Source organism: Pogona vitticeps, chromosome 6, assembly GCF_051106095.1.
Source record: "Pogona vitticeps strain Pit_001003342236 chromosome 6, PviZW2.1, whole genome shotgun sequence".
Taxonomy (NCBI): domain Eukaryota; kingdom Metazoa; phylum Chordata; class Lepidosauria; order Squamata; family Agamidae; genus Pogona; species Pogona vitticeps.
In genome coordinates, this window is record NC_135788.1 from 117,827,591 (window position 1) to 117,852,452 (window position 24,862).

The 24,862-nt window shown below is 42.0% G+C and overlaps 3 gene segments (V, D, J or C); all 3 read left to right on the forward strand.

Annotated features, from left to right (window-relative positions):
* The first annotated feature begins 657 nt into the window (after nucleotides 1–657).
* On the forward strand, nucleotides 658–23,834 carry LOC140701375 (immunoglobulin heavy constant mu-like). The segment is given in 7 exon segments: nucleotides 658–691; nucleotides 14,317–14,634; nucleotides 15,353–15,673; nucleotides 16,438–16,785; nucleotides 17,871–18,203; nucleotides 22,199–22,419; nucleotides 23,422–23,834. Coding segments are annotated over 7 exon segments (1,569 nt in total).
* LOC110071218 (Ig gamma chain C region-like) overlaps nucleotides 2,166–24,862 on the forward strand; it is a 107,057-nt gene continuing 84,360 nt past the window's right edge. The window contains exon 1 of the C gene segment in view: nucleotides 2,166–2,503.
* Nucleotides 4,557–24,862, forward strand: part of LOC110071146 (immunoglobulin heavy constant epsilon-like) — a 75,320-nt gene continuing 55,014 nt past the window's right edge. Inside the window, exon 1 of the C gene segment in view lies at nucleotides 4,557–5,074.

Here is a 24,862-nt window from a genome sequence, read left to right on the forward strand (position 1 = left end):
CTACTGCATACTATTGGCCAACTTTCAACCATTGAACCTACTAGCAAACAGCAATTGTGAGCCAGATAAATCAATTTAAGCCATCAATCCCTGACCATTGTTCCCATCTCACAGATATGTAATTTGAGCAGAGAATTAAAATTATGTATCTGTGAGAAAGATATTTTAGAGACCACTGCAAAAACTGACATAATGTTTTGTACATCAAGGAAGTCAACAACAGAGAGCCTAGGGGTGGGGAGATCTTGGAATTTATCCCTGTGTTGTTGTAATGTGACTTTGAAGCTACTCTGCCATAGAACCCATATTTGTGACTACCTAGGCGATGTGGAAAAGGAGCAGTGACAACGGAATGCTTACTAGAGACTCAGATAGATGTGGTCAGGGTCAAAAGATTCAGCTGTAGCTTCTGGGGGCACATTTTTATGCTTAACCGTAAGGGTAAAGAACTACTGTGTGGCTGGAATGCTTTCTATAACTGGGGACAAGGCACCATGGTTATCGTCAGCTCAGGTAAGTACCTCACTTTTCCATCAAGTTCGTACTTCATGAATTCTGCATATGTTAAGGGGGGTTTTATGACACGCCTTTCCATGAGTATTTGAACAGCCTGCTCTGGACAATTCATTGTTGTGTTACTGGGGTGCTTTTGATTACTGGGGACAAGGCGTCATGGTTTCCGTCAGTCCAGGTAAGGAGATTATTTCAGCTGTGATCATAACTGGTCTAGATTTATGAAATGCCTTATAACAATGGGGACTTCTTGTGAATACTTTGTGTGGATTTTAGCTAAAGGGACTTCACTTGCCAATGTCACCGCCAGTTCTTTTCAAAGAGTGAAATTTCAAGTTCGTACGTAGCGATTGATATATCTTTTTTTTTCTCTTGCAAAATCAGACTTTTTCCCCCCTGAGTTACTAGTTAATGTGGGTGAACAACTTAAAATCTTTATCCCCACTGAAATAAATAAAGATACGCAGAGTAAAAGAGATCTAAGGTTTGATTTAAAAAATATGTTATATCAGGGTTTCTTTGTATACTAAAGTAAGAAGCGCTCAAGGAGTTTTTCTCCAGCTAGATCTCATTGATACAGCTCTTACAATGTGAACCTGAAGTATTTGGGAATGGCTAGATTGTCGTCAATTATCACAAAGAAGAAAATGTAATGGAGACACGGATATCTCTCAGGCTTTGATATATGACATATGAAGAGGTCATAGATCTGTTTTCTTCTTCTAAACTTGTCTGTGGGACCAATGTTAAGATCCAGGATGAAAATCATCTTTAAAATAGTTCATAAGAGACTGAGCTTGTAGCGTAGTTTGTAAGTTAAGAGATAACTCTTTATTAAGAAAGAGATTTTGTACAGAGAAAACATGGAGCCCTATCAATGTGCTACGCATTTTACGATTGGGGCCAAGGGACAATGGTGACCGTAACGGCAGGTAAAACTTTTTAAATTCTAATCTGTTTAATATTGGAACATGCTTGCTATTTTTGGATTTCCACACCCTGTGAAATGTAACTTTGAGATCGTGGTTGGTAAGGGCTATCTTCTCCACTGAGACCTCCCCAAGACTTACATCTTAAAACATATTCAGTTGTCGCTTAAAACTGATGTCTACTCCACTATTGAACCATTTGGTTTGGCAACCGATTACTTGGAGATTTTTCTCAAATACTTTTCTCGTCGGTAAAAGTAAAATAGGCAAGCCTCTGACCCTTCTTAAGTGACAGTTAGACCAGCAGCCTTAACATGTGTGCATTTTTAAAACCACACATACAATCAAAAGAAAAAAAATCAGAATAGGTTTTGATGCCAGAGTCCTAGTCAAAAATACCTCTGTGTTACTGGGGCTTTGATCACTGGGGATCGGGAACGTCTCTGCTCGTCACCTCAGGTAAGCATTTTTATTTCACAAATGTTGTGTTTTTCCTCATATCCAACTAGCAAATGAGAATTTTTCAGTCTCTTCTCCTAAATTCTGAAAAAGTTGGTCTCTTTCCCCGTTACTGACTAACGTTTAGAAGGATTCAGACCCAGTTGCCGGAATTTCTTCCTTTGAAGAAATCCCTAGTGAACTTCTTTTTAACAAGGGAACCAAACTAGAATTACTCTAGAATATCTGTTTTATGTCATTAGAACAATCTTAGAGGAACTGGATGGTGGATTCCTGCTTAATGTTGGTAAAATGAGAAACTCCGCTGGTCCTTTATGTGGCTCAGGCTGATAATAACCGACAGAGTGGATAATGGTAGGAAATTTGCTAACAGGCGTTATTTAAACCGTGGAAGCTTAAACCACAAATCGGAATGCCCTTACTTTTCCGTAAGTTCTCCCAGAAGTCTTTGGACTTGTCCATTCCCTCTTAAAAAGTACTCCAATTCGTTATTCGAAAAGGATAGGTCCACTTTTTGTACATCACCTAAAAGTGACTCAACTAGTGTGACTATTGGAGATTCGACTACTGGGGGATAGGAACCCTGGTCACAGTGACTTCAGGTAAGACATATATCCCTAATTACTTCTGTCTGTTGAAAGGTTGTTTCAAAAGGATTCCCCAAAGATTAGGTTTGGTCCATTCTTCTGCTGATGCTTCCAGGTGTCTTTAAACTTTGAGGTGAAATTTGGTTCGTTCCTATGAAATGTAAAGTCAGCCATACAGTATCAAAGATACTACTCTACTTACTGTGATTTCTGAGACTGAGGAATTTTTGTCTTGGTTAGAATGGGTCAACTGAGGGAGGTGGACACATCCATCTGTCTTGTTGAGGGACAGGTGGTCCTTTAGCAATTAGATGGGATTTTTCCAACTACTAATTCTATAAGGATTTTGCACACCTCTTAATAGAGAATTGAGGGGTGTGCTACTATGCTTACTTCGATCTCTGGGGGCAAGGGATCTTCGTGACAGTCACCTCAGGTAAAAAAATAACCTACTTATTCTACTCAGTGAAAAGTTGGCTTGAAATGTCATTCTTTAGCAACTCAATTTGTCTGAAAACCATAACTACTAACAAAGGTGTTTCACGCTGCCTTGGTTTTGGTTCAGAACAAATTATACTAGATATAAACATCGGTGTAGGTTCATTTTCACTAAAAATGTTAGATAGATTCCACCAAAAAAAGCAAGAAGATCTATTTTATATCACCTCTAGCCAACTAAAGTTTAAATTGTTTTAATCTGTTGGAGAGTATAACCAATAAGACCACGTCAGTAGTCTTAACAACAGAACAGTGCTTTTCAGTTTTTGTGCCCATGGTATTGATAGATTAATCAATGTGACGACTTCTATTATTGGGGACAAGGAACCTCGGTGATCGTCACACCAGGTAAAGATTTTCCCTTCTATATTTCCATTCGTTCAAACATCTAATCCAAATCTTTTCCAGTTAAATCTTTGCTGATGCTTGTTGATGTCCTAAATATACATGGAGGATAGGTTTTTCCTGTCTCCTTGTTGGGCAGAATCTCCTTCTGTTACGAACCCAGGAGATTTTGGTGTCTAACTTCTTGAACTTTGAGGCCAAGGTGGATATAATTTACCTGATGTAGGGGGTGTGATATTTATTAATAATAATTAAAAGTTGGGTGCATCAATACAATCTGAAATGTAACATAGAATGGAAAAATCAAGATGTGACCTCTGGATCCTTGAGGTCTAAGATCACGACGTTTTTAGTCATCTGAGGTAGAAATTCACACCACTGTGACTACTATGCTTTCGATTCTTGGGGACAAGGAACTATGGTTACAGTGACCAGCGGTAAGTTAAATTCCCTTCTTCTATCTAGTGTGCTTTTTTAGAATTTTGCATGATTTTTTTAAAAATCGAAATGATTGTCAGACGGGCACATCGTCACCCATAGTGGCCGTTTCAGCTGCCTTTTTCAGCCTATTAATTCTAAAGTAAATATTGATCCATTAGAAAGCAACTTCAGTTTACTTAATAGAACATTTGTCTGGTACAGGACTCAGCAATGGTTTATGATCAAACAGGCACTTAGAGAAATTAATTCCTAAATAGACAATTCCCCCCCCCCATTAAACCAGCTAATTCTAAACAAGGAACCACCATATTCTGTCAGAACAAAAATCGAAAGCGTTTTCTGGCATTTAAAAAGTTAGCGTTTACCACAGCCTAAACCACGAAATCTACAAAGTCTTCACCACAGTAAATTGTTTAGTTTTTCAGGCGTCAGGAGATGTTTTGTTGTTTTTATTAATTGTCGGGAGGGTCTTGAACAAGGAAGATTTGGTTTTATTCTGTGAGTCTGGGTAATTGGGTTGTTGTTTTTTAAGTGCCTCTTAAGTTACATTTCTGGGAGAGCCCTAAAACCATCTTCTGAGGGATAATCATAGTTCCTTTGGATGGAAGGATTTCGTGTTAGGTTTTTGTACATACCGTAGAAAGGGTTGAGGCAATGTGACTACTTTGACTACTGGGGAGAAGGAACCTCGGTCGTCGTCAGTGCAGGTACGATTTCATTTCCTTTTAAACCCACTGTTTGTTTAAACTGTAATGTTTCTAATTTGCTAAGTGAGGTCTTTGAAAAGTCTGTCATCTCTTTTGGTGGACCTTGCCCGTTCTATTGGAGAAACCTAGGACTTGAGGGAAGGTGGCACAATATTGCTCCAAAGTAACTCCAATTTAGTTTAATGGGATTTTTCCAGAGTAATAAGACTGTCTTTTTTTAGTGGAGATGGGTGAGCCTTTAATCCGACCCAGAGAAAGAGAGGCAAGTTTTATCTTCTTATAAAATTAGGTATTTTTGAGATTATGATCTGAAGTTGGTTAAGACTTTCTTAATAACCCTACTTCTGAAAAAGGGGAAAAATGCAACCAACTGACTCTGTATGTGTTTACTTGAAATATGAGCCACTGAGTTCCATAGGGTTTGCTTCCATGTAAATGCACATTGATGCATAGACTTTAAAAATCAACTCAGTTTAAATGAAGAACTAAGCAATTTGGGACAGAAGATTCTTGTAGCGTTGTCCCATAAACATATCCCAGAGTGATAACTGGTTCGACGTCTGGGGACTGGGAACCCTGGTCACCGTTACATCAGGTAATAATTATTTTCCTTCAAATATACCCATTTAAGATGATTTTGATTGTGATTATTGCTAGTCTAAGACAACTTTTGGAAATAGCAAATCTGTTTCAGAGAAAACTCAACACTTGATCCACCACAGAACTCAGAGATCAAAATAATCTGGCTGCCCACTTTGCTTTATTGCTACCCTCTAATTGTATTTTTTTTCCATTCTATGAAACTGTTGAACTATGATTTCTCAATATCTTAAAGTGGCCAGAAATGTTAGAATTGAGAAAATGGAACTTGCTTTGTGCTCTACAAAATGGTTCAAGGAAATAGAATTATTTAGGGACTTTATTCTTTCTTTCTAAGAGATGTGAGGGGGGAATGAATTTAAAGGGACTTCAGGTAATCAGGGACAGTAGAAGAGAAGAGAATAATTCAAGTTTACATTATTTATCCCATCCCAAATGGCTGTTTAGAGTATTAAGTACAGCATTTTCTGACATTTGGGTTGACGCATAACTATGGCTTTGATTACTGGGGAAAGGGAACCCTGGTCACCGTTTCTTGAGGTAAATCTCTATTTTTTTTTTCAGTTCTGAATTAATTTCATTTCTCTCTGCAATAGAGTTTTTCTTTGGTGGTGAAGACACTGAGTCTCACTTAAAAAACTCATTCTTTCTCTGTCTTAGTTCTGTTCTAAAGCATTTTGACAGTTGGTGTGAACTGCAAAGATCAGGGTTGTTATGTATCCTGAGGAAAACAGGGCATTTTGCCTTTTTCCTCTTTCTTGGTGAATCAAAAGTTTAAATGTAGAATTTGAACCTTTTTGATAACTAACCAATAGTTTACAAAAACACGAACCTGTCTGTCTATCATCTGTTTCTCTTTCTCAGTCATCTCTTTCTCCCTCACTTATATTTTTTTCTTCCTTCAATTATTTTTATCCAACTTGATATTTATCTTTCCATATTAGAGGTATGTGTCTAATTATTCATCTACCAGAAAATTGGCTATGTAGTGCCAAGAACAAAGGGTTGGATTTAGTCAGATTTAACGTCATTGAAATCAATGGGATTTGTTTGTGCTGATTTCAGTGGGTCTGTGTGAAATATGACCGTATACGGATCCAACTAATTGTCTTAAAATGTCACAAAGTATTTTGGAATAACCTTTCATGAGGCAGACCCTACTGCAAAGTACTTCATATCTGTTAGGTAAAACAGTTTTTTTTTCCCTAAAATTCATGTCACAGTAAATTTAAATTATCTTTAATCTCTCTATATATTTTTAATTTGACAGTTTATCTGACTCATTTTATTGGTTTATGAGATCCTGCATTTTTTCAGGTTTTTTACTTTAGGGAGGAAACTTATTAAATTAAGACTCTGAAGATTTTGTAGCTTAGATTAAACCTTTAGGGAACAACATTTTCTTCCTGAATCGCCTCAAATAAAGTTGAGTTAATTATTCTTAATTAAAATGCTATCAAAAATGATTATAAAAGATCTATGAAAGGTGGTGGTGGGGATGTTGTTCATTTTACTAAAAATAGAAAGACCGATCAGAAAATAGGAGCTTTTCAGGGGAATTCAGACAACAGGTGGCTACAGATTCGTTTCTTGGTTTCGGTTTATTTTAAGCTCATGTGTTCCATCTGACCGTTTTTCTTGTATCTTGAGTGGTTTCACATGTCAAAAAATAGCCTTAGGGTTTCAAAAACAACAAGTAACACCTGCCTTTGTCAGATTTCTGTTTTTCATCCTGCACCAAAAAAAAAAACAAACCTGGATTAATCAAGTTTTGGTTTGAAGAAAGAAATATTATTTCTGTCCTCCGGACAATTGATTCTGCAGTCTTAGAGGTTTGTGTAGATTTTGACATCAAGAAATCATACATTTAAATGGTAAGAAAAAGATTATCTGATTTATTTCTCTATCAATTCTTTTAATGTGCCTGTCGATGCTGTATAACTATTTAGACTTTAGAAATGATTCTTTTTATGCTTCTTGAACATGTGGCATGAAGTTATACAGCCGCTTTTTAGCCATGTATATTATTATTTGCTATTTTTGTGAATTAAGATGACAATGAATTGGTGGCAGCAAACTTTAATATGCTACTGGTTTTTTCCTTTTTTTTTTTTTTTTTCTTTTTTCCTGAATAATCCGGGCATCCATTTTTATTGTTTTCTTAACTGAGCGGGCAAATATCATAAATTATTTTACATTTTAACTACCTTTTCTAATCTTTTTTATACCATACAATTAGGTTTTTAATAGATTTTTATCTTTGAGCAGTACTTTCTTCCAATTGAAACTTCTGTCTGGCTTCGTAATTTATCGGATTGATTGGTTGGTTGGCTGGTTGGTACAGATAGACAGTAGGCTGTTATTTTGATTCAAAAGAGGAATTCTTCTGAATTTCTCTGAATTCTTATTCGGCAGGGCAAGGAATTTTATGATGTCAAACTATTTTGTTTCATTGTTGCATATTCATTAATTAATTTTGGACCATCGTTGCTTATTAGTTTAATTTAAATATATTTTATCCATTCTTAATTCCTATTAGTTATAAATGTGATTAATAGTACGAGTATGGAGTCCTTTAGGAGAGGCAGAGAGATAGACAGATGGACAAACGGACAGATAGGATCATGGAACTGAAGTATCAGTGATTGCCAGTCACCACTTCCAACCAACTGGAACGCCCCGAGCATTCCAGAAATTCATGCCACATGATGGCATGGAACCTCTTCACCAAATCTAGGGTGCCCAACTGGTGAGCTAGACTCATCTGCCATCTCAGCTTGACAAGGTGTTCACCACCTTGTTTGAGATCCTAAGCATCCTTAATGCTCAGGTCAGATCAGTAATGGCATGGAGGCTCCTGTGTTGCCATAGCTTATCTGAAGCCTAGTGTAGAGCTGAAATGTGCACAGAACTTTCAGATCTGCCCTAGCTAAGGCTGAGAAGTGGATCAGGTCCCTCCAAAGCCAAGCTTGCCATTCGGGAAAAAGTTGGGGGTCTCAGTGCCGTGCTATAGCTTTAAGAAGAAAGGGGAAAGAATCCAGTTTTCCCCAGCTGGTTAGAAGCCCACGGCTCAGCTCTGGATCCTGCACACCATTTGGATCTGTTACAGCTACAGCTGAGGTCCGTGAGCCGCTGTAACCTCGCCGTAGCCAGCACTCGGATAGGGACAAATTTTAGGCTCACTGCCAATGGAGAACCATGCAGCCAAGCTCTGTGAAAAGCGGGGACGCATGCCAACCTTTCAGATCTATCACGGCGATAGCTGTGGGTTGAAGAGAAGCCTGCGCTTCTCCAAAGCCACGCTTTCTGCTAGAGAGAGCTGGCAGGAACAACAAAGCAGGCATCTCCCTGGCTTGTCCGAAGCTTGCTGCTCAGACATGGGACCTGAAAACTATTCAGATCTGAAAGAGCCAGAGCCGAGCTCGATCAGCAAGGAAGCTTTTTCTGTAGCCAATGCTTGGCTATGAAAGAGCTAGGGAGCTCCCAGCCAAGCTGTGACTTAAGGAACCAGGGTATATGCAACCGGCATTCCCTTAGCTTATAGAAAACTAAGCATAAAGCAAATTGCTGGGATGCTACAGCTAGGGGAATCCCAGAGGGTTTGCTGCTGAGCAGATATAGCCAGGGCAAGGAGAGCAACCAGAGGCTCTCTAAAACCCAGGAACCAGCAAGGGAGAAGCTACGGAAGGCTTATTCCCAAACTATAGCTCTGGGAAAAGTAGGAGAAGCTCTCGGCAGCCTTCTAGCTGGTCACAACCCCATTGCATAGCCTTCAGAATGAAGGCAGCTACAGGCGAGGTATGTGAGCAGTCCTAACTTCTCCAGAGCTGCTGGCGAGCTAGGGAGAAGCCAGGGGGGCTCACAGCTCAGCTATAGCTCCAGGGGTGAGGGGAGAAGCTCCTTGCAACCTGTGGCTTGTCTACAACTGAGTGCCAGCCATCCTGAGCTGTGCTCATATTAGATATCTAGACGAGCTACAGAGCGTAGCCGGGGAGTCTCTAAAATCCAGTGTTTAGCTAGGGAGAAGCTAGGGAGGGTTTCTTTTCAAGCTGAAGGTCTGGGAACAGCCGGAGAAGGTCCTGGTAGCCTTCTGGCTGGTCACAAGCCCATCGCTTAGCCTTCAGATTGAAGGCAGCTACAGGCGAGGTATGTGAGCAGTCCCAGCTTCTCCAGAGCTGCTGGTGAGCTATGGAAAAGCTGGGGGAAGGGCTCATAGCTCAGCTGTAGCTCCAGGGACGAGGGAAGAAGCTCCTGGCAACCTGTAGCTTGTCTACACCTCAGCACTAGCCTTGCTGAGCTGTGCTCATATTAGATCTCTAGATGAGCTACAGAGCCTAGCCGGGAAGTCTCTAAAACCCAGTGTTCACCTAAGGAGAAGCTGGGAGGTTCTTTAGCATTCGGAACAGCGGGAGAAGCTCCTGGCAGCCTTCTAGCTGGTCACAACTCCATTGCTTAACCTTCAGATTGAAGGCAGCTAAAGGCGAGGTACATGAGCAGTTCTAGCTTCTCCAGAGCTGCGGGTGAGCTAGGGAGAAGCTGGGGAGCTCCCAGCTCAGCTGTAGCTTCAGGGACGTAGGGAGAAGCTGCCGGAAACCTGTAGCGCAGTGCTAGCCCTGTGCTAGCCCTGCTGAGCTATACTCACATTAGGTATCTAGACGAGCTACAGAGCCTAGCCGGGGAGTCTCTAAAATCCAGTGTTTAGCTAGGGAGAAGCTAGGGAGGGTTTCTTTCTGAGCTGTAGCTCTGGGAAAAGCGGGAGAAGCTCCTGGCAGCCTTCTAGCTGGTCACAACCCCGTTGCTTAGCCTTGAGATTAAAGGTAGCTAGAGGTGAAGTATGTGAGCAGTACTAGCTTCTCCCTAGCTGCGGGTGAGCTAGGGAGAAGCCAGGAGGGGCTCACAGCTCAGCTGTAGCTTCAGGGACAAGGGGAGAAGCTCCTTGCAATCTGTAGCTTGTCTACAGCTCAGAGCTAGCCATTCTAAGTTGTGCTCATTTTAGATCTCTAAACAAGGGACGGAGCAGAGCTTGAGAGTCAGTAAAACCCAGTAAGGGAGAAGTTGAAGAGCTTCTTTCCAAGCTGTAGCTCTGGGAACAACGGGAGAAGCTCTTGGTAGCCATCTAGCTGGTCACAAGCCCATTGCTTAGCCTTCAGAATGAAGGCATCTATGGCTGAGGTATGTGAGCAGTCGTAGCTTCTCCAGAGCTGCAGGAGAGCTGGGGAGAAGCTGGGGAGTTCACAGCTCAGCTATAGCTCCAGGGGTGAGGGGAGAAGCTCCCGGGCACCTCTAGCTTGTCTACAGCTCAGGGCTAGCCTTGCTGAACTGTGCTCATATTAGATCTCTAGACAAGCTACAGAGCCTAGATGGGGAGTCTCTAAAACCCAGTGTTCACCTAAGGAGAAGCTGGGGGGTTCTTTTCAAGCTGTAGCTCTGGGAACAGCGGGAGAAGCTGCCGGCAGCCTTCTAGCTGGTCACCACCGCATTGATTAGCCTTCAGATTGAAGGTAGCTAGAGGCAAGGTACATGAGCAGTCCTAGCTTTTCCAGAGCTGTGGGAGAGCTTGGGGAGAAGCTGGGGAGCTCACAGCTCAGCTGTAGCTTCAGGGACGAGGGGAGAAGCTACTGCAACCTGTAGCTTGTCTACACCTCAGGGCTAGCGCTGAGCTGTGCTTGTTTTAGGTCTCTAGACAAGGGACAGAGCACAGCTCGAGAGTCGGTAAAACCTAGTTAGGGAGAGATTGAAGTGCTTCTTTCCAAGCTGTGGCTCTGGGAACAGCGGGAGAAGCTCCTGCTAGCCTTCTAGCTGGTCAGAAGCCCATCGCTTAGCCTTCAGATTGAAGGCAGCTACAGGCGAGGTATGTGAAAGATCCGAGCTTCTCCAGAGCTGCTGGTCAGCTAGGGAGAAACCGGAGGGCGCACAGCTCAGCTGTAGCTTCAGCGACGAGGGGAGAAGCCCCAGGCAACGTGGAAGCTCCCGGTAGCTTGTCTACACCTCAACGCTAGCCATGCTCAGCTGTGCTCATTTTACATCTCTAGACAAGGGGCAGAGCACTGCTGGAGAGTCGGTACAACCCAATGTTCTCTTAGGGAGAAGCTGAAGGGCTTCTTTCCAAGCTGTGGCTCTGGGGACAGCAGTAGCAGCTCCCGGCAGCCTTCTAGCTGGTCACAACCCACAGCTCCTGCCATTGCCCAAGTCTATCATTTAGATGATTGGCAAAGTATTCAGATCTGCAGCAGCTAAACCTGATGTTGCTATGCACCCCAAACTCCCTTGATAGCCGGTGTCTAGCTAGAGGAATGGGAGGAGACTCCCTGCTGAACCATAGCTTCTGAAGAGCAGAGTAAGCCTGCCAGCATCCCCCTAGTTTATCCAAAATATAACACTAAGCATGGAGCCACCATTTTAATTTCTTAGCAGCTTTCACTAGGGTTGGGAGAGCAATAGGAGTCTCTTTAAATGCAGTGCTCATCAGGGAAGACCTGGGAAGCTCCTTGTGGAGCTATTAGTTCTAAAAAGGATGGGGAAGTTGCAGTAGCTCTCCTAGCTTGTTTGAAACAGAGAAACAGAATGGATGTAGTCTTTGTAGAGTCACTGGAGATGCTTAGCTAGGAAAGCGTTTTCCTCCCCATGGCTTCTGGAATCATGAGGGAGTCCAGCATGCTCTCATATTTTCCAGAAATGCAGTGCTTGCCGGGACCTGAGGTTCTCTAATCAATAGCTGTTGTGGCTCTTAGAAGAGCCTCCAGGATCTTACGAAATCCTAATGCTCTATTCAGGAAAAGCTTTGTGTGGATCCAACTGAGCTGTGGCTTCGTGAAGTGTGGGAGGCGCTCCTCAGTTGTCCAGAATTCATCTTGGATTGTTCTCCGGGCAAGGCTCTCAAATCAGCCTGAGACATCCCATAACCCGAGTAGGTGGAAAGAGAACAGCTGGAGTAACCTACCACTGGATCATTCCCTCTTCTACTGTGCCTCCGAGAATTGTGGAGAAAACATGTGGCAACTCCTAGCTTCTCTGAATCTCATGGCTGTGCTTAGGAGGGGAGGTGTCCTTGAGTCCCTTCCCATTACATCTTGGGTGCAGAAACAAAGGAGCTTCTCTTGACCCCAGGATCTAGCTAAAGAAAAGCTGGAGAAGACGGAGGGGGCTTAGAAATAACGGCGGGGTCTTTGAGCCAACTGATAACCCAAAAGATTGTGTAAGTCTTTCTAGGGCAGTAAAATTTGGACAGAGGGAACAATAGGAATGTTGAATGCTCAGCTAGGAAACAGCCTGCAGGATCCCTGCTTGGTGTGGTCTATGAGAATGAAAAGTGAGAAGCCAACAGTGAGCTGAGATAAACCCAGGCCATTTAGATCTCTAGTAGCTAGAGCTAGGTTGGAGTGGCTTCTGGAGTCTTGTTGAAAGCTTCTACTCAGCCAGGGAAAAGATGCAGGGCTTGCTATTCATCAAAACCTCACTGATTCGATGGGCTTACTCTATGGGATTTACTATGCTAAGCCACAGGATGTTGGCCATTGAACGGTAAGATGCTGTTTTGCCACAAATCTAGTTTTCTTGCAGTCTGTTCCACGTTGCTGCTGTGGATTAGATTTCCTTCTCATCTTAGAGTCTTCTCACATTTAGTGCCAGTTTCGGATAAGTTCTGAAACAGAACCAGTGTTAGAGTAAGTTTACCAATATAGAAACATTTAATTCCTGTAAGTGTCAGACTCGTTAATTGGCAACAATGTCCAGGCAACTAGTGGTTATTTTAAAGATTTCAGAGGGTTTTTCACCTTTCGCTCAACTGTAGCAAAATAATAGCTATGGGGTTTCTGTGCCCTACCAAGAGTAACTTGATAAAGAGCAATCCCCTTTCAAAATTCTCTGATGTGTGTGTGTGTTTTTTTCCTTCATGGCTTTTTCCAACATGGTTTGTGTTTGCTCAAGAATTTGCGTTCTTTCACAGGCTTTGTCAATTCTGCCGCATAATATAGAGGTGCTTCAGAGGAACAAAAGGAAATTTACGTTTTTGAGACAGTCTAACTGTGTATGTGTACTTACAAGCATGCTTATATAGCGTCGTCAGTGTATCATGAACATCTTTGCTTCATATTAAAAATGTCACCCATTGAGACAAACTACCGGCTTTCTAAAAGCATGATAATAGAGCAAATGCAACAGAACACACTACATGCAAAAGTCACAAACCTCCATTTGGTTTCTGTTTTTCAGACTACTCTCTCCATTGCTAACCCATTTTCTTTCCATCAAGATGCATCAAAATTTGTTTCCTTTAATAGACGGTATAAAAATCACTCCCAGCCTCCATATTAATTCTGGCTCAACTGACCAAATGATGTATTTTGCTTCTTCCTTTGTGAAAGACATGACACATAAGGGGGGGAAATTTTGGGGTGGAGCCTCACACTCCATAAGTCACCCATGACTGAGGGTAAAATTGCCTTTACAGTACATATCCTATGAAAGTTTAATGAATGTTTTTTTCAGAAATTTGCCAGATCACTCATTAATACCAAAAGGAGGAAGACGTTAAGTGCTGAGCCTGACCGATTTCTTCTAGCTGGTATTATCAGGAATAATAATGGAATCATTGGCTTCACGTTTTCCCTGAGTACCTGACCCGATCGATTTTCAGAATGATCCTATAAAGCGAACCATTTTTTTCTTCCCAGTGCTCAAATGTACATCAGAGAGAGAACTAACCATGTCAAAATGAGAATGGGAAGACCAAGGGCATGTATCGCTGATCTAAGCTGGAAAGAGGAGAATCCACGGCACATATGTAGAGACGGGGGATGGGAATGGCTGTTTTGGATTATAATTCCCCAAACCTGACAGCCAGCATGGCCGCTAAGAGAAAACGGTGTCAATTCTTCCACATAGATGAGAAGTAGAAGAGAAGAGTTTGGGGCACTCCGATATGTAAGACCTTGAGGCAGTACCATGCTGATCAATACACATGGATACCAGGGGAATTTGCTTTAAATGGGGATGAAAATTGAGTCCAGAATTAAAATGTCATAGAGATTTCCACACCACACTTGACAAACAACACTCAGCCAACTGGTTGCAGAAAAAAAAGACCTATTTACTTTTCGATAATCACGTCTATCTTTCTAGCAAAGCGTTTGTTTACTTCCTCTTGGTCACACAGATCCAGACGAATATGTCACTCTTTCCGAAAAGAACGTATTTCCAAAACCCTCCCTCCTTTTCTTTATGTTTCTCTCTCAGCTTCCCCAAGCGCTCCTTCTCTTTTCCCCCTCATTCCATCTGGGAGCTTCCCAGAGAACGGGGATATCACCATTGGGTGCCTGGCCAAGGATTTCCTGCCCGACTCCGTCACTTTCTCCTGGAATAATAAGAACAACGCCAGCCTTGATGCCGGCAAGTTCAAGAGGTTCCCATCCATTTTGTCCGACGGCACCTACACTGCAAGCTCCCAAGCAAACGTTCCTGTACATGACTGGGAAACCTACTCTCCCTTCTTCTGCCAAGCGACGCAATCGGATGTCAACAAAGTGGTTCGCGTTGTTCGTAGCCCTACTGTTGGTAAGTGAACAGATTTCTCTTGGTCAACTAGAAACACTCCCAACAGCCCATGACAAAACCCAACATTTTAAAAACTTCCATTGGCAGTATTACAGATCCCTGCAGCATGAAAACAGTCCTGTCTAAATACACTGTCGGCTGAAATCCTGTTGCTTTGTTTCATAAGTCACAACTAGAGTAGGCCCACTGAATCAATGGAACTTACAGAGGAGTTGTCTCCCCATTATTATCTGGCAGGGGAGATCGTAACTAACTGGATTTTGGCTAGTAGGTGGCTTATAAGGCCATCGAGTCTTACCTCCTGCTCAAGGCAGGAATCCGAGTCAAAGCAGATTTGACAGATGGTGGTCCTATTTTCTGTTGAATGCCTCCCGTGTTGGAGCGCTCACCACCCTCGAATCGTAGTTGCAGGTGGATTTTATACGATTTGCCCGTGGCATGGGAAAGGTGCTATTCAGTTTACTTTTAGTGATGGAACCCTTAAATAATGACCCAAATGAATCCACACAAATTAAAGCCACCCTTGCGTTCTGTTCTCAGTGTAGTCAGACACGCAGCCTGCTAGAAGACATCTGAATATGATGAATTACGATTCTAAGAGAGATTTCATTCTTCAGAGTTCTCCACATACATCAATTCCCACATTTACATTTTGCCTTTAAGGTGTCATTCCTGTTTGCCTTAATCTTCCCTATTTCCAATTTTCTTTGCCTAGAAGTATGCCCTCAACCTGTAATGAACATCCGAGCACCACCGCTCAAAGCCTTTCAGACCCCCTACTTAAACTCCACCATCACCTGTACTGCAACTAACCTCTACACGGAGAAAACCACCCTCCAGTGGTTCAAGGACGGACAGCTGCTGGACTCTGGCTTCACCACCACCAAGTTATGCTTAGACAACGGCAATGGCTACGGCATCAGAAGTGAACTCATCGTCACTCTGAGGGACTGGAGTGCCGACAAGAAATACTCCTGCACGGTGCAAAATGACAAGTTCAACAATACCCTGGAGATCCACAAGACTGCCTTTTGTGAAGGTAAGCTGGAATTCAGCTTCAAGGTTTAAGAGAACTTGAACAACTAAAGAATTGTTTCAGTAGAGTGTTATTTCCACCTGTACAACTGAGCAAAGCATTCCCTGCATTCCGTCAGGATAACCATGTGCTTCCCTTCCTGTTCAACTTAATAACATGAATTTGTTCCCAAGTCAGTTTTGCTCCTGAAAGCAAATTTGATATTTCACAAGCATCCGTGTGAAAAATATAGAATTCATCACATGGCTGCTTAAAATAGCTTCTTTAAATCCCATATTTTGTTTTAAAAAAAAAACGTTCCCTCAAAACTAAAATATAAAAGTTCAAGATTACACTTATCCTAATTTTTGTGCCCAAAACATATTTCTATTAAACACAGGGAAATATCATGACCCATTCTGAAAACTATATCTTAAAAGCTAGCAAACACTGCCAAAGTAGGAACACTGTACACTGTTTTTCTCAAAGAATCAAAGGACTGGGCCTTTTTGACTCTCCACAACTGTGGCAAAACACCCCAAAGCGCCTCTCCTTCCAAGTTCATACTTCCTAAACATAGGACATAGCTGTGAAAGGAGATTCTTAGTAGATGTTTAGGGCAAAACACATTACACTGAGATCCCGGCAACCACTAAGAGATTTTAGTTGGCTATATAGAAAAAAAAAAAAGATTCTTAAGCAGGAACGAAGAACTAACAGGTTTCAACATTGGCTGTTTTCTGATTTATTGTGGAACTGAACATTGTCTTCTATTCTCTTTCGAAAAGCCTGTGGAGAATCCCTAGAAGTCCAAGTGGAAACCATCCCGCCATCCTATGCTGATATTTATGTGAACCAGGAAGTTAAGTTGACCTGCAGAATCTCCAACATACCATATGACCAGGATCTTTCACTACTGGATGTAATTTGGACACGGAGGTCCAACGGCTTGAACCGCGATGAACTTGTAACAGACCTTGGAGCACCTCAAGATCAGGAAAATGGCAGGCAATCCATAGATGCAACCACCACCGTGTGCATAGCCGACTGGAACAGTGGTGACACGTTCAGCTGTAAAGTTGCATTTTCAGGCGTACTTCCCAAACCTGTAGAAAAGTCACTGAAAAAGCCTCTTGGTAAGTGCTGTTTTCTATGAAACCACAAAGCACTGGAACCCTTTGTTTCATCAGATGTCCTCAATGTGCCAGGCCTTAGAGGGTTCAGAATAATTCCAGTCTTTTCCCCCTCCCCCCAGAATAAGGAGTGCCACCTGAATTAAAAGTAACATAGAGCGCCAGGAAAAACTAGTTCATCCTCAAGATGCCCTTTCATCCAATGGCCGCTAGAATAAAGGTGTGCATATTATGATTTCCCAGTTGCCTTCATCTTCATGTTCCACCAAGTCAATATGGCAACCCTTTTCAGGGTTTTCCAAGTAGAGGATATTCAAAAATGGTTTCCCATTTCCTTCTTTGGGGCTATGTAGCTTGCCCCAGGCCACACAAGCTGACTCTGCTTACCCTGAGGCACAGTGGGGAATCGAACACCCAACCTCTGTCTCCGTAGCCAGATCCCTCAACCACTGAGTTCTCCAACTGGCATGACTTCCCAAGGAATACCTTATAACGTAAGAAGAACTGCTGCATTACAGTAGAAATCTATCAGCATTCTGTCCCCGTAGTCTCCATCCGTTTGGCTATGAGACATTCACAGGCAGCACAAGGGCACAAGAACGACCTTTCACCTCTGTCCCTCCACCATGGATATTGAGCAGCTCATTATCTTTAATATAAGGAGAATGTACAGTTATCATGGTTAATTATCACAGATTGCTGTTGCAGGACAACATGGTGAGGGAAGAGCACTTCATTTTCTAAATTATTATCTGGGCAGACATTTTACAGCTCTTACCCTTATGGCCTTTTGGGGTCTTCTGAGAAACTGTTCAAGACCAAATGCCAAGCATTAGATCACAGGTTTCCACAGGAAACGCTAAAAAGGAGGGCTGTATTTGTTCTCTGTCCAGCCTGTACTTGTCCAATTTATCTCCTAAAAGGCTTCAGTTCAGTTTTGTGATTGGCCTTTTCTGTCTCCAAATATGTCCACCGACACAATCCAAATCTAAGTGAGCTGTCGTGAATTTAAGAAATTATGTTTTCAATGGATAAAGAAGGCACATTTGATTTTTTTTTCCTTCCACGTATTTTTTTTCACCCTCCAGGTATTCCCGTTCACGCCCCGGCAGTCTATGTCCTTCCTCCTCCATCCGAACAACTAGCACTGAGGGAAATGGCCACCGTCACCTGCCTGATGAAAAGTTTCTCTCCCAGTGGCATCTTTGTGCAATGGCTGCATAACAATAAGCCGGTGAGCCCTGGAACGTACTTCACCAGCACCCCAACGCTGGAGCCCAAGAGCCAGGACACGTATTTTGCCTACAGTATGCTGAACATCGATGAACAGCAATGGAGCGCGGGAGATTCTTATACTTGCCTGGTGGGACATGAGGGCTTGCCATTCAACACAACGCAGAAGACCATAGACAAGAACACGGGTAAACCAACCATTGTCAACGTCTCCCTAGTGCTTTCCGACACCGTCAACACATGTTACTAACCATCTCTCTCGAGTCCCTTCTCCAGCTCTTCTTTCCATCGGCCTATGTTCCCTGTGTTTGTCCTCTTGTGCTTTATTGTTGATTCCTCTGTGGAAAGTTGGCAGCTGATGGCGACGATCTAAGAAAGTTGTGTCTGAGATGTGAAAGCCACATCTTTCTGGAAAAGAGGGCATTGTTTGCAATAAAACTTGTTTTTTTCAAAACAAAAATCGATTTTTTGCTGTGGGAAATTGCTGTGGGAAAACGTTGATATCCGAATTAATATTAATTTTCAATTGCACCAGCATGGGTTAAAATACCCAATTCCCTTTTGAAATCATGGAGAAATTAAATTTCCTTGAAAATGCCCATCTGGTTAACTATAACCTGGGGTTTTCAAAGGACGCTAAAATCATGGGATGCCCAAAGTTGAAGAGTGCGAACTTGTAATTCAAGTATGGGCTTCTTTGACCGCATCCACACTTTTTCCTCCTCCTTCCCCTACCTTGGCCTTTTCTTTCATTTCTCCTCCTTCCAGATCTTCTTTCTCCACTTCAAATCTTTCCACACAAACATGTAACACTACAAGTTTTAGACAGATTATAAGAAGCTTATTGACAATCTTTTCTTATATACATTTTCATCTATTATTCCCCTAATTGGATGCCGTGAGTCACCCAAAGCTCTTAATCCACTTTCCCTAGAGGGTCTTCAGAGTCTAACAAAGCAACTCCGTACACATAGGGACAGATATGAAGGGCTTTGCACATACCTCGTTACATTTGTATAGGATCAAGGAGATGTCTCATTTCTGGAGTGGTCACACACAAAAACAAATCTATGCCCACAATACATCCTTTCAACTTAGTACAAAAGTTGATAAGAAAGAAATCAGGGAGAATCTGAAGTGTTTTCAAAATATTGTACAAAATACTTGGTAAGAGCAGTCGTTCAATATCAACACATGGGTGCACATATATAAAAACACATAACTGGTATATAAACATATATACAGAAATATAAACATATAGCAATTGTAGTTTCCGGTCATTCTCAGCTAACAGGATTATCTTTGGAGAAGCTGGTCCTTCTTGACTTGATGTTTCTCTCTGGAATTAAAGCAAACACTGGATGCGGCAATAAAAAGTGTGTACACACAGATATGGTTTAGCTGGATAACAGCAACACAACACTTCTGAGCTCATGGAGACTTCTATTTAACTTGATAGGATAGCATTAATTTAAAAAACACCATTTTTGTACCCAAGGTCAATGAAAGGATCTCAAGCTGCTTTAACATAGAGGGTCACCTCTTTCATTGCTACAAATCAAACATGTAATGGTTGCTTTTGCTGTCACTAATATTTGGAGGAAAATATGCCTAAGACATACTTTTGGAGGAGGGATTCACTTGCAGGAAGCATGCCTACACCTCACATTCAACATATTATCCATGTCTTTAATCGCACTGGCCACATCAGCTTTTCCGTAGCCCTCACAAAGGCCACACATCACTCACAGAACCACAGGAAGAATTACAGAACACAAACCTGCAGCTACTCCAAGACTGGTTATGGAGGTCTAGGAGCACCCTTCAAATAGATGTATCCAGGAATCCCTTTTCCACAAGGGTGGTATCTGCACCACTTTTAGAGAACCTCTCAAAAAGCGCATGTTACGTCTGGTTCCAGTCTAGCAGCAGCTCAAGAGAGATAAGTGTGGAAGAAGGCTGGGTGTAGGTGTGTGTAGAAAGGAGGTTTTCATTTGGAAACACAGTCTCTCCATTCTTTCTCTCCCAACCCATGGAGAAGAATGCTTTGCCATGACAACACACAACAACCATTCTGTTTTGTATTTCTGCCCAGCAATAGCAAGCTGGTCTGGCCCTCAGATACATCTACCACGTATCCAACCCAGAGCAAAGCAAGTGAAATGGGATAAAATCCCACCCTTGCCCCATTATACCCCCAATGTGTAAGAACTCTAGATCGCTGATAAATTAAAGTGGATGCCATTGAGCTCAATATTCTATATGGGTCTCCTTGAACACCCCCTCCTTTTTCATCACTGGTTTCCATCCATGCCCAGCTGCAGATGCGAGGACAATGCCTTCTGTTGCAGCTTATGGCTAGATTCCATTGCATAAGCAACCTAGAGTAAATTGTTCTGCAGAAACCTTAATGACATACCTATTTTCTACTTCTGTTCAAACAAAGTTTAGCCTATGAAAAGATATATAATCCAAAGGCCAGAATCCTGCTGGTGCTCGTGTAGGGTTTGCCTAACTCACTATGGCTAATGGTGGCTAATTCACAAAGTGTCAGGGCATCTGTCAGTTGTGTACTTAGGCACACACCCAGTTCTGCAAACAATATGTACCCCCGCACTTTATCCTTTAGTCACAATTAGCTGTGACAAGTTACACAACCTTTATGTGAGCACCAACCAGATTATGGACAAAGAAATATCTCAACAGAAAGAAAGACTAATATAACTACATGCATTCACAAAGCCAAGGATATGACAGGATGATGGAAAGAACAGAGAACAATCTCTGGAATGCTCCAACCCTGGAGAAAATTGGACAACCATCTGTCAGATCTGCTCTGATTTGGATTCCTGCACTGAGCAGGGGTTGGACTTCATGGCCTAAGAGGCCCCTTCCAACTCCATGATTCTATGAATTTCTAAGTACGGTAGGCCATGCACTTAATTCTACTGAGCCACAAATCCCAGCTGTGGTTTTGCACAACCTATGTCCTCATTCTGACTAAATTATAGCTATGATAATGACCTAAACGCAGTGGTGGAAATCTCCTGAGATAATTCCTTCCATCAGCAGAAATGGAGGAGGGTGATTTGCCTTCCTTACAATGACGCTCCCCTGTGTGGTGCAAGAACATGTGCCAGAGGCCTGGGAACCAGTTTTCAGGTATTTCTGTGGGATGTGTGAACTCTGGAATCCCAGTGTGACATAGGATTCAAGCCAGCGAAAGAAAAAGCCACCCTAAATCATTGCATTCCAAGGATGAGACATCTCCTTTGTCCCTCACTGTGAGGTGCATTGCACTCATAGTTTATGAACCTTGCTTCCAAAATTTAGTTCATGCCGTAACGTATAACTCTGTAGCATAAAAATCCATAAACCCAAGCAGAAATTTCTTAAAGGAATTCATGAAATGATCTAAAAAACCTATGGTTTCAACAACATGAGCCCAGGGCTTCCGGCCAACAGCACATCAAAGATAGACCAGCGCTCCACCATGTTGTCAAACCAACCAAAGGCGGAGGTGCTAAACTATTTACAGCTTTCCTCGCTTAATGAAATAAGCTGTTCCCTGCAATTTTGCTAAAGAATCCATACATGTCTGAAACCTTCATTCATATCCCAGGTTCAGAATTATTCCGATGTGTCTCAGGTCATCTCCAAGCCATTCATCAGATGCTCGGAAATGATTGTGTGGTTTTTATGTGTCATCAAGCCACTCCCAACCTACAGTGCCCGAGTGGCTTCATAAAGTCCTAAAGATCCTGTCATTAACAGATCTTGAAAAGTAGAAGCAACTCTTCTTTCACTTGACTCAATCCATCTCAAACTCTTTTTCTCTTTTTTCCCCACTTTTCCTAGTATCATTACCTTTCCTACTGAGTCTTGCCTGATCATGATGTGACCCAATAATTGTACTGTTGCAGGAAGAATCCTAGCACTGTGCACTCTTTCTCTCTCTGGAAAATGCAGTGTTTTTGTTCCTTCATGGGGACAGTGTTAAGAAACGTGATCGTCTGCCACCAGTCCATGGCTTTCTTTTAATCCCTCGTCTGTGTCTCTCCCTATCTTCGCATATCTCTTGGTGCTTATTGCCAAGGCTTGATTGTTGCCTAATGGGGAGGGTAGTAGGATTCTCCATCGTCTACTGAAGTACCTCTGTCCTGTTCCTTTCTCATTTTCCAAGCCCCCACCTCCTTTGTGTTCCCTTCCGTCCCATCTGCCTATCCTGGGATTGCATCAACTCCAGAAAAAGCTGACGTCCATGTATTATCCAAAGCTTACCTAGATGGGGTCGTAGACACCACTGATGATGAAGAACTCCAAAGCATCACATCAGTCCTCTCCACCTTCATCATCCTCTTCCTCATGAGCCTTTTCTACAGTGCCACAGTCACAGTCATCAAGGTAAGATGACATGGAATGGGGAAGGGGGCTCTGAATTGAAATGTCCAGGTTCATAAATAGATTTTGAATGCCCTTTCACTTGTTGCAGGGCAGCCAAACTAAGAAATTCGAGAAGATAAAAAGTACCAGTAATTATCTATCTATCTATCTATCTATCTATCTATCTATCTATCTATCTATCTATCTATCTATCTATCTATCTATCTATCTATCTATCTATCTATCTATCTATCTATCTATCTATCTATCTATCTATCTATCTATCTATAGTCTGTCTGTCTGTCTGTCTGTCTGTCTGTCTGTCTGTCTGTCTGTCTGTCTATCTATCTATCTATCTATCTATGAGTCTGTCTGTCTGTCTGTCTGTCTGTCTGTCTATCTGTCTGTCTATGTCTGTCTGTCTGTCTGTCTGTCTGTCTGTCTGTCTGTCTGTCTTCTATACCACACATCTGGCTACCAGGCCACTCTTACTGGTATAGACCAAGACACAAAAGGAACAGGCAATCTTTTCTGAATATTATTATTTTATTTATAAGAATAAAATTATTTTATTCTTAATAATACAATTATAATAATACAGTTATTATAAACGTTATTATATTATATTGAAATGTTATACAGTATTATTACTTAGCACAGTCTATCCATTCCACTGCGGGTGATTCTATAACTCGTCTTCTTCATCTTTCCTTAAGTCTTGTTTGCCCACTTCTTTAGCGCTTCTTTCATTTCTCTCCTGTGTTCTTTCTCTTTGTCTTAACTATAGAACGGCTCTTTTTCCATCGTCTCTCAGCTTCTTCTGACTTCATTTCTCCAATTGCTCCATCCAACTTTTTCGACTGTACCCTTTTCCCATCTTCTGCCCCTCCTCACTTAACTAGCCCAACATTCTGTGATCTTGCAATGGGTGAGTACAGGTTGATGGAGAAGGCACAGAGAAGGGGGTAGCGATATAACGTGCCTTCCTTGTGAGAATATTAATTCTTCTTTTCTCAATTCTAGGTCAAATAGAAGCGGAAGATTCTCCTGACCATGACTTGCCTGAAGGAAGATGCATTCTTTCACTTTCTTGCACTTCGGGAATGGGGAAGGATTGATGATGTATATTCTTGCTCTGTATTGGGTTCCATTTGGACTGGAAATAGATTATGGCCAGCTGTTTACATGTAGATCCATTGTGCCATTTTGCTCCACTCCCTTATGTGTGGACGTACTTTGGTGTCTCTTCAGGAGCCATGTTTTATTTCACCTATAGCTTTCCAAGTAGTCTAAAAGCATAAAGAAAATATTGCACTTTTTGCTTCAAACGCAGTAGCCAAAGGGTTACTGCACATGTGTACCGACTGGAATGTCTGTAAATTTTACTGTGATTGCCATGCAATACTCCAATAAATATATATTCTTTATTAACAAAATGCCTTCCTTGTCAACGGCTATTTTTATTCCTGCTTACTTCCTGTCATTACAATTTAAAGATGAAAAAATTAAGGTAGCAGTTTATTTGAGGAATAAGCAAAAGTGATACACAAGGAGTAATACATTTCAGTACATCACAAGACACTGCAAGAATGTTAGTGCTTCGCATTAACCCCTTACTTGGGAAGTTGGGAAGAGCATTCATTAGCAAAACCTAGGAAGTTACATTCTGAAGTAATTAGTTCCCTCTGTAATTCCAAGGCATCCCAAAGCAGTACTTCACCAACGTTTGTAAAACTAGCCATAAAACTAAGTGAGAAGTTACAGTTCTAATGCAAAAAGAATGTAGTTCTCCCTCATTAAGTTACATCTATAACAGCATTTGGCCCAAATCCTGTTGCTTGGCATAGTAAGTCACTCTAAATGAGGTTCATTGAATCAGTGGGGAGTCATTAGAACCAGCCATTTTGGCACCCAGGCTTTCACTGTTCAGTTAGCTAAGCTTGGGTCAAGTGAGATTGGCCAACGCAGAGACAGGACAGGGAATATGGGGGAATGCTTAGATGTGAGCACACAGTGGCCATATTAGTATTGTGCTGAGCCTGACTTTCTGGTATCTCCTTCTGCCAGAGGAGAAGCCGTCGGACAAAGTATACATGTTTGAGTTGGCTGGAGGATCTAGGCCCTTCCACAAGCAAAAATACCAATGAGAAAATGTTTGCTCCCTTTAAACTTCAGCACACTGTGTCAACTCAGGAGAAATCACCCCTTCCCAGATTATGGCTCTGATTCAAATTAATTGCTCGTTTTCATACTGGATCCTTAAAAGCACTGAAGTTCCTTAGAAATTTGTTTCTGGGTTTTTCTGAAGATCAGAAACTTAGAGAGCATGCTCGAGTTCCTATGATCCGTATTATTTTTGTGGAAGGTTTAGCACTGAGGAACCAGGAAGTGTTCCAACACACACCCAATATTAATTCACAGCAATACTAGGGCACAATTCAGAGGGGGCAAACAATTTATGACC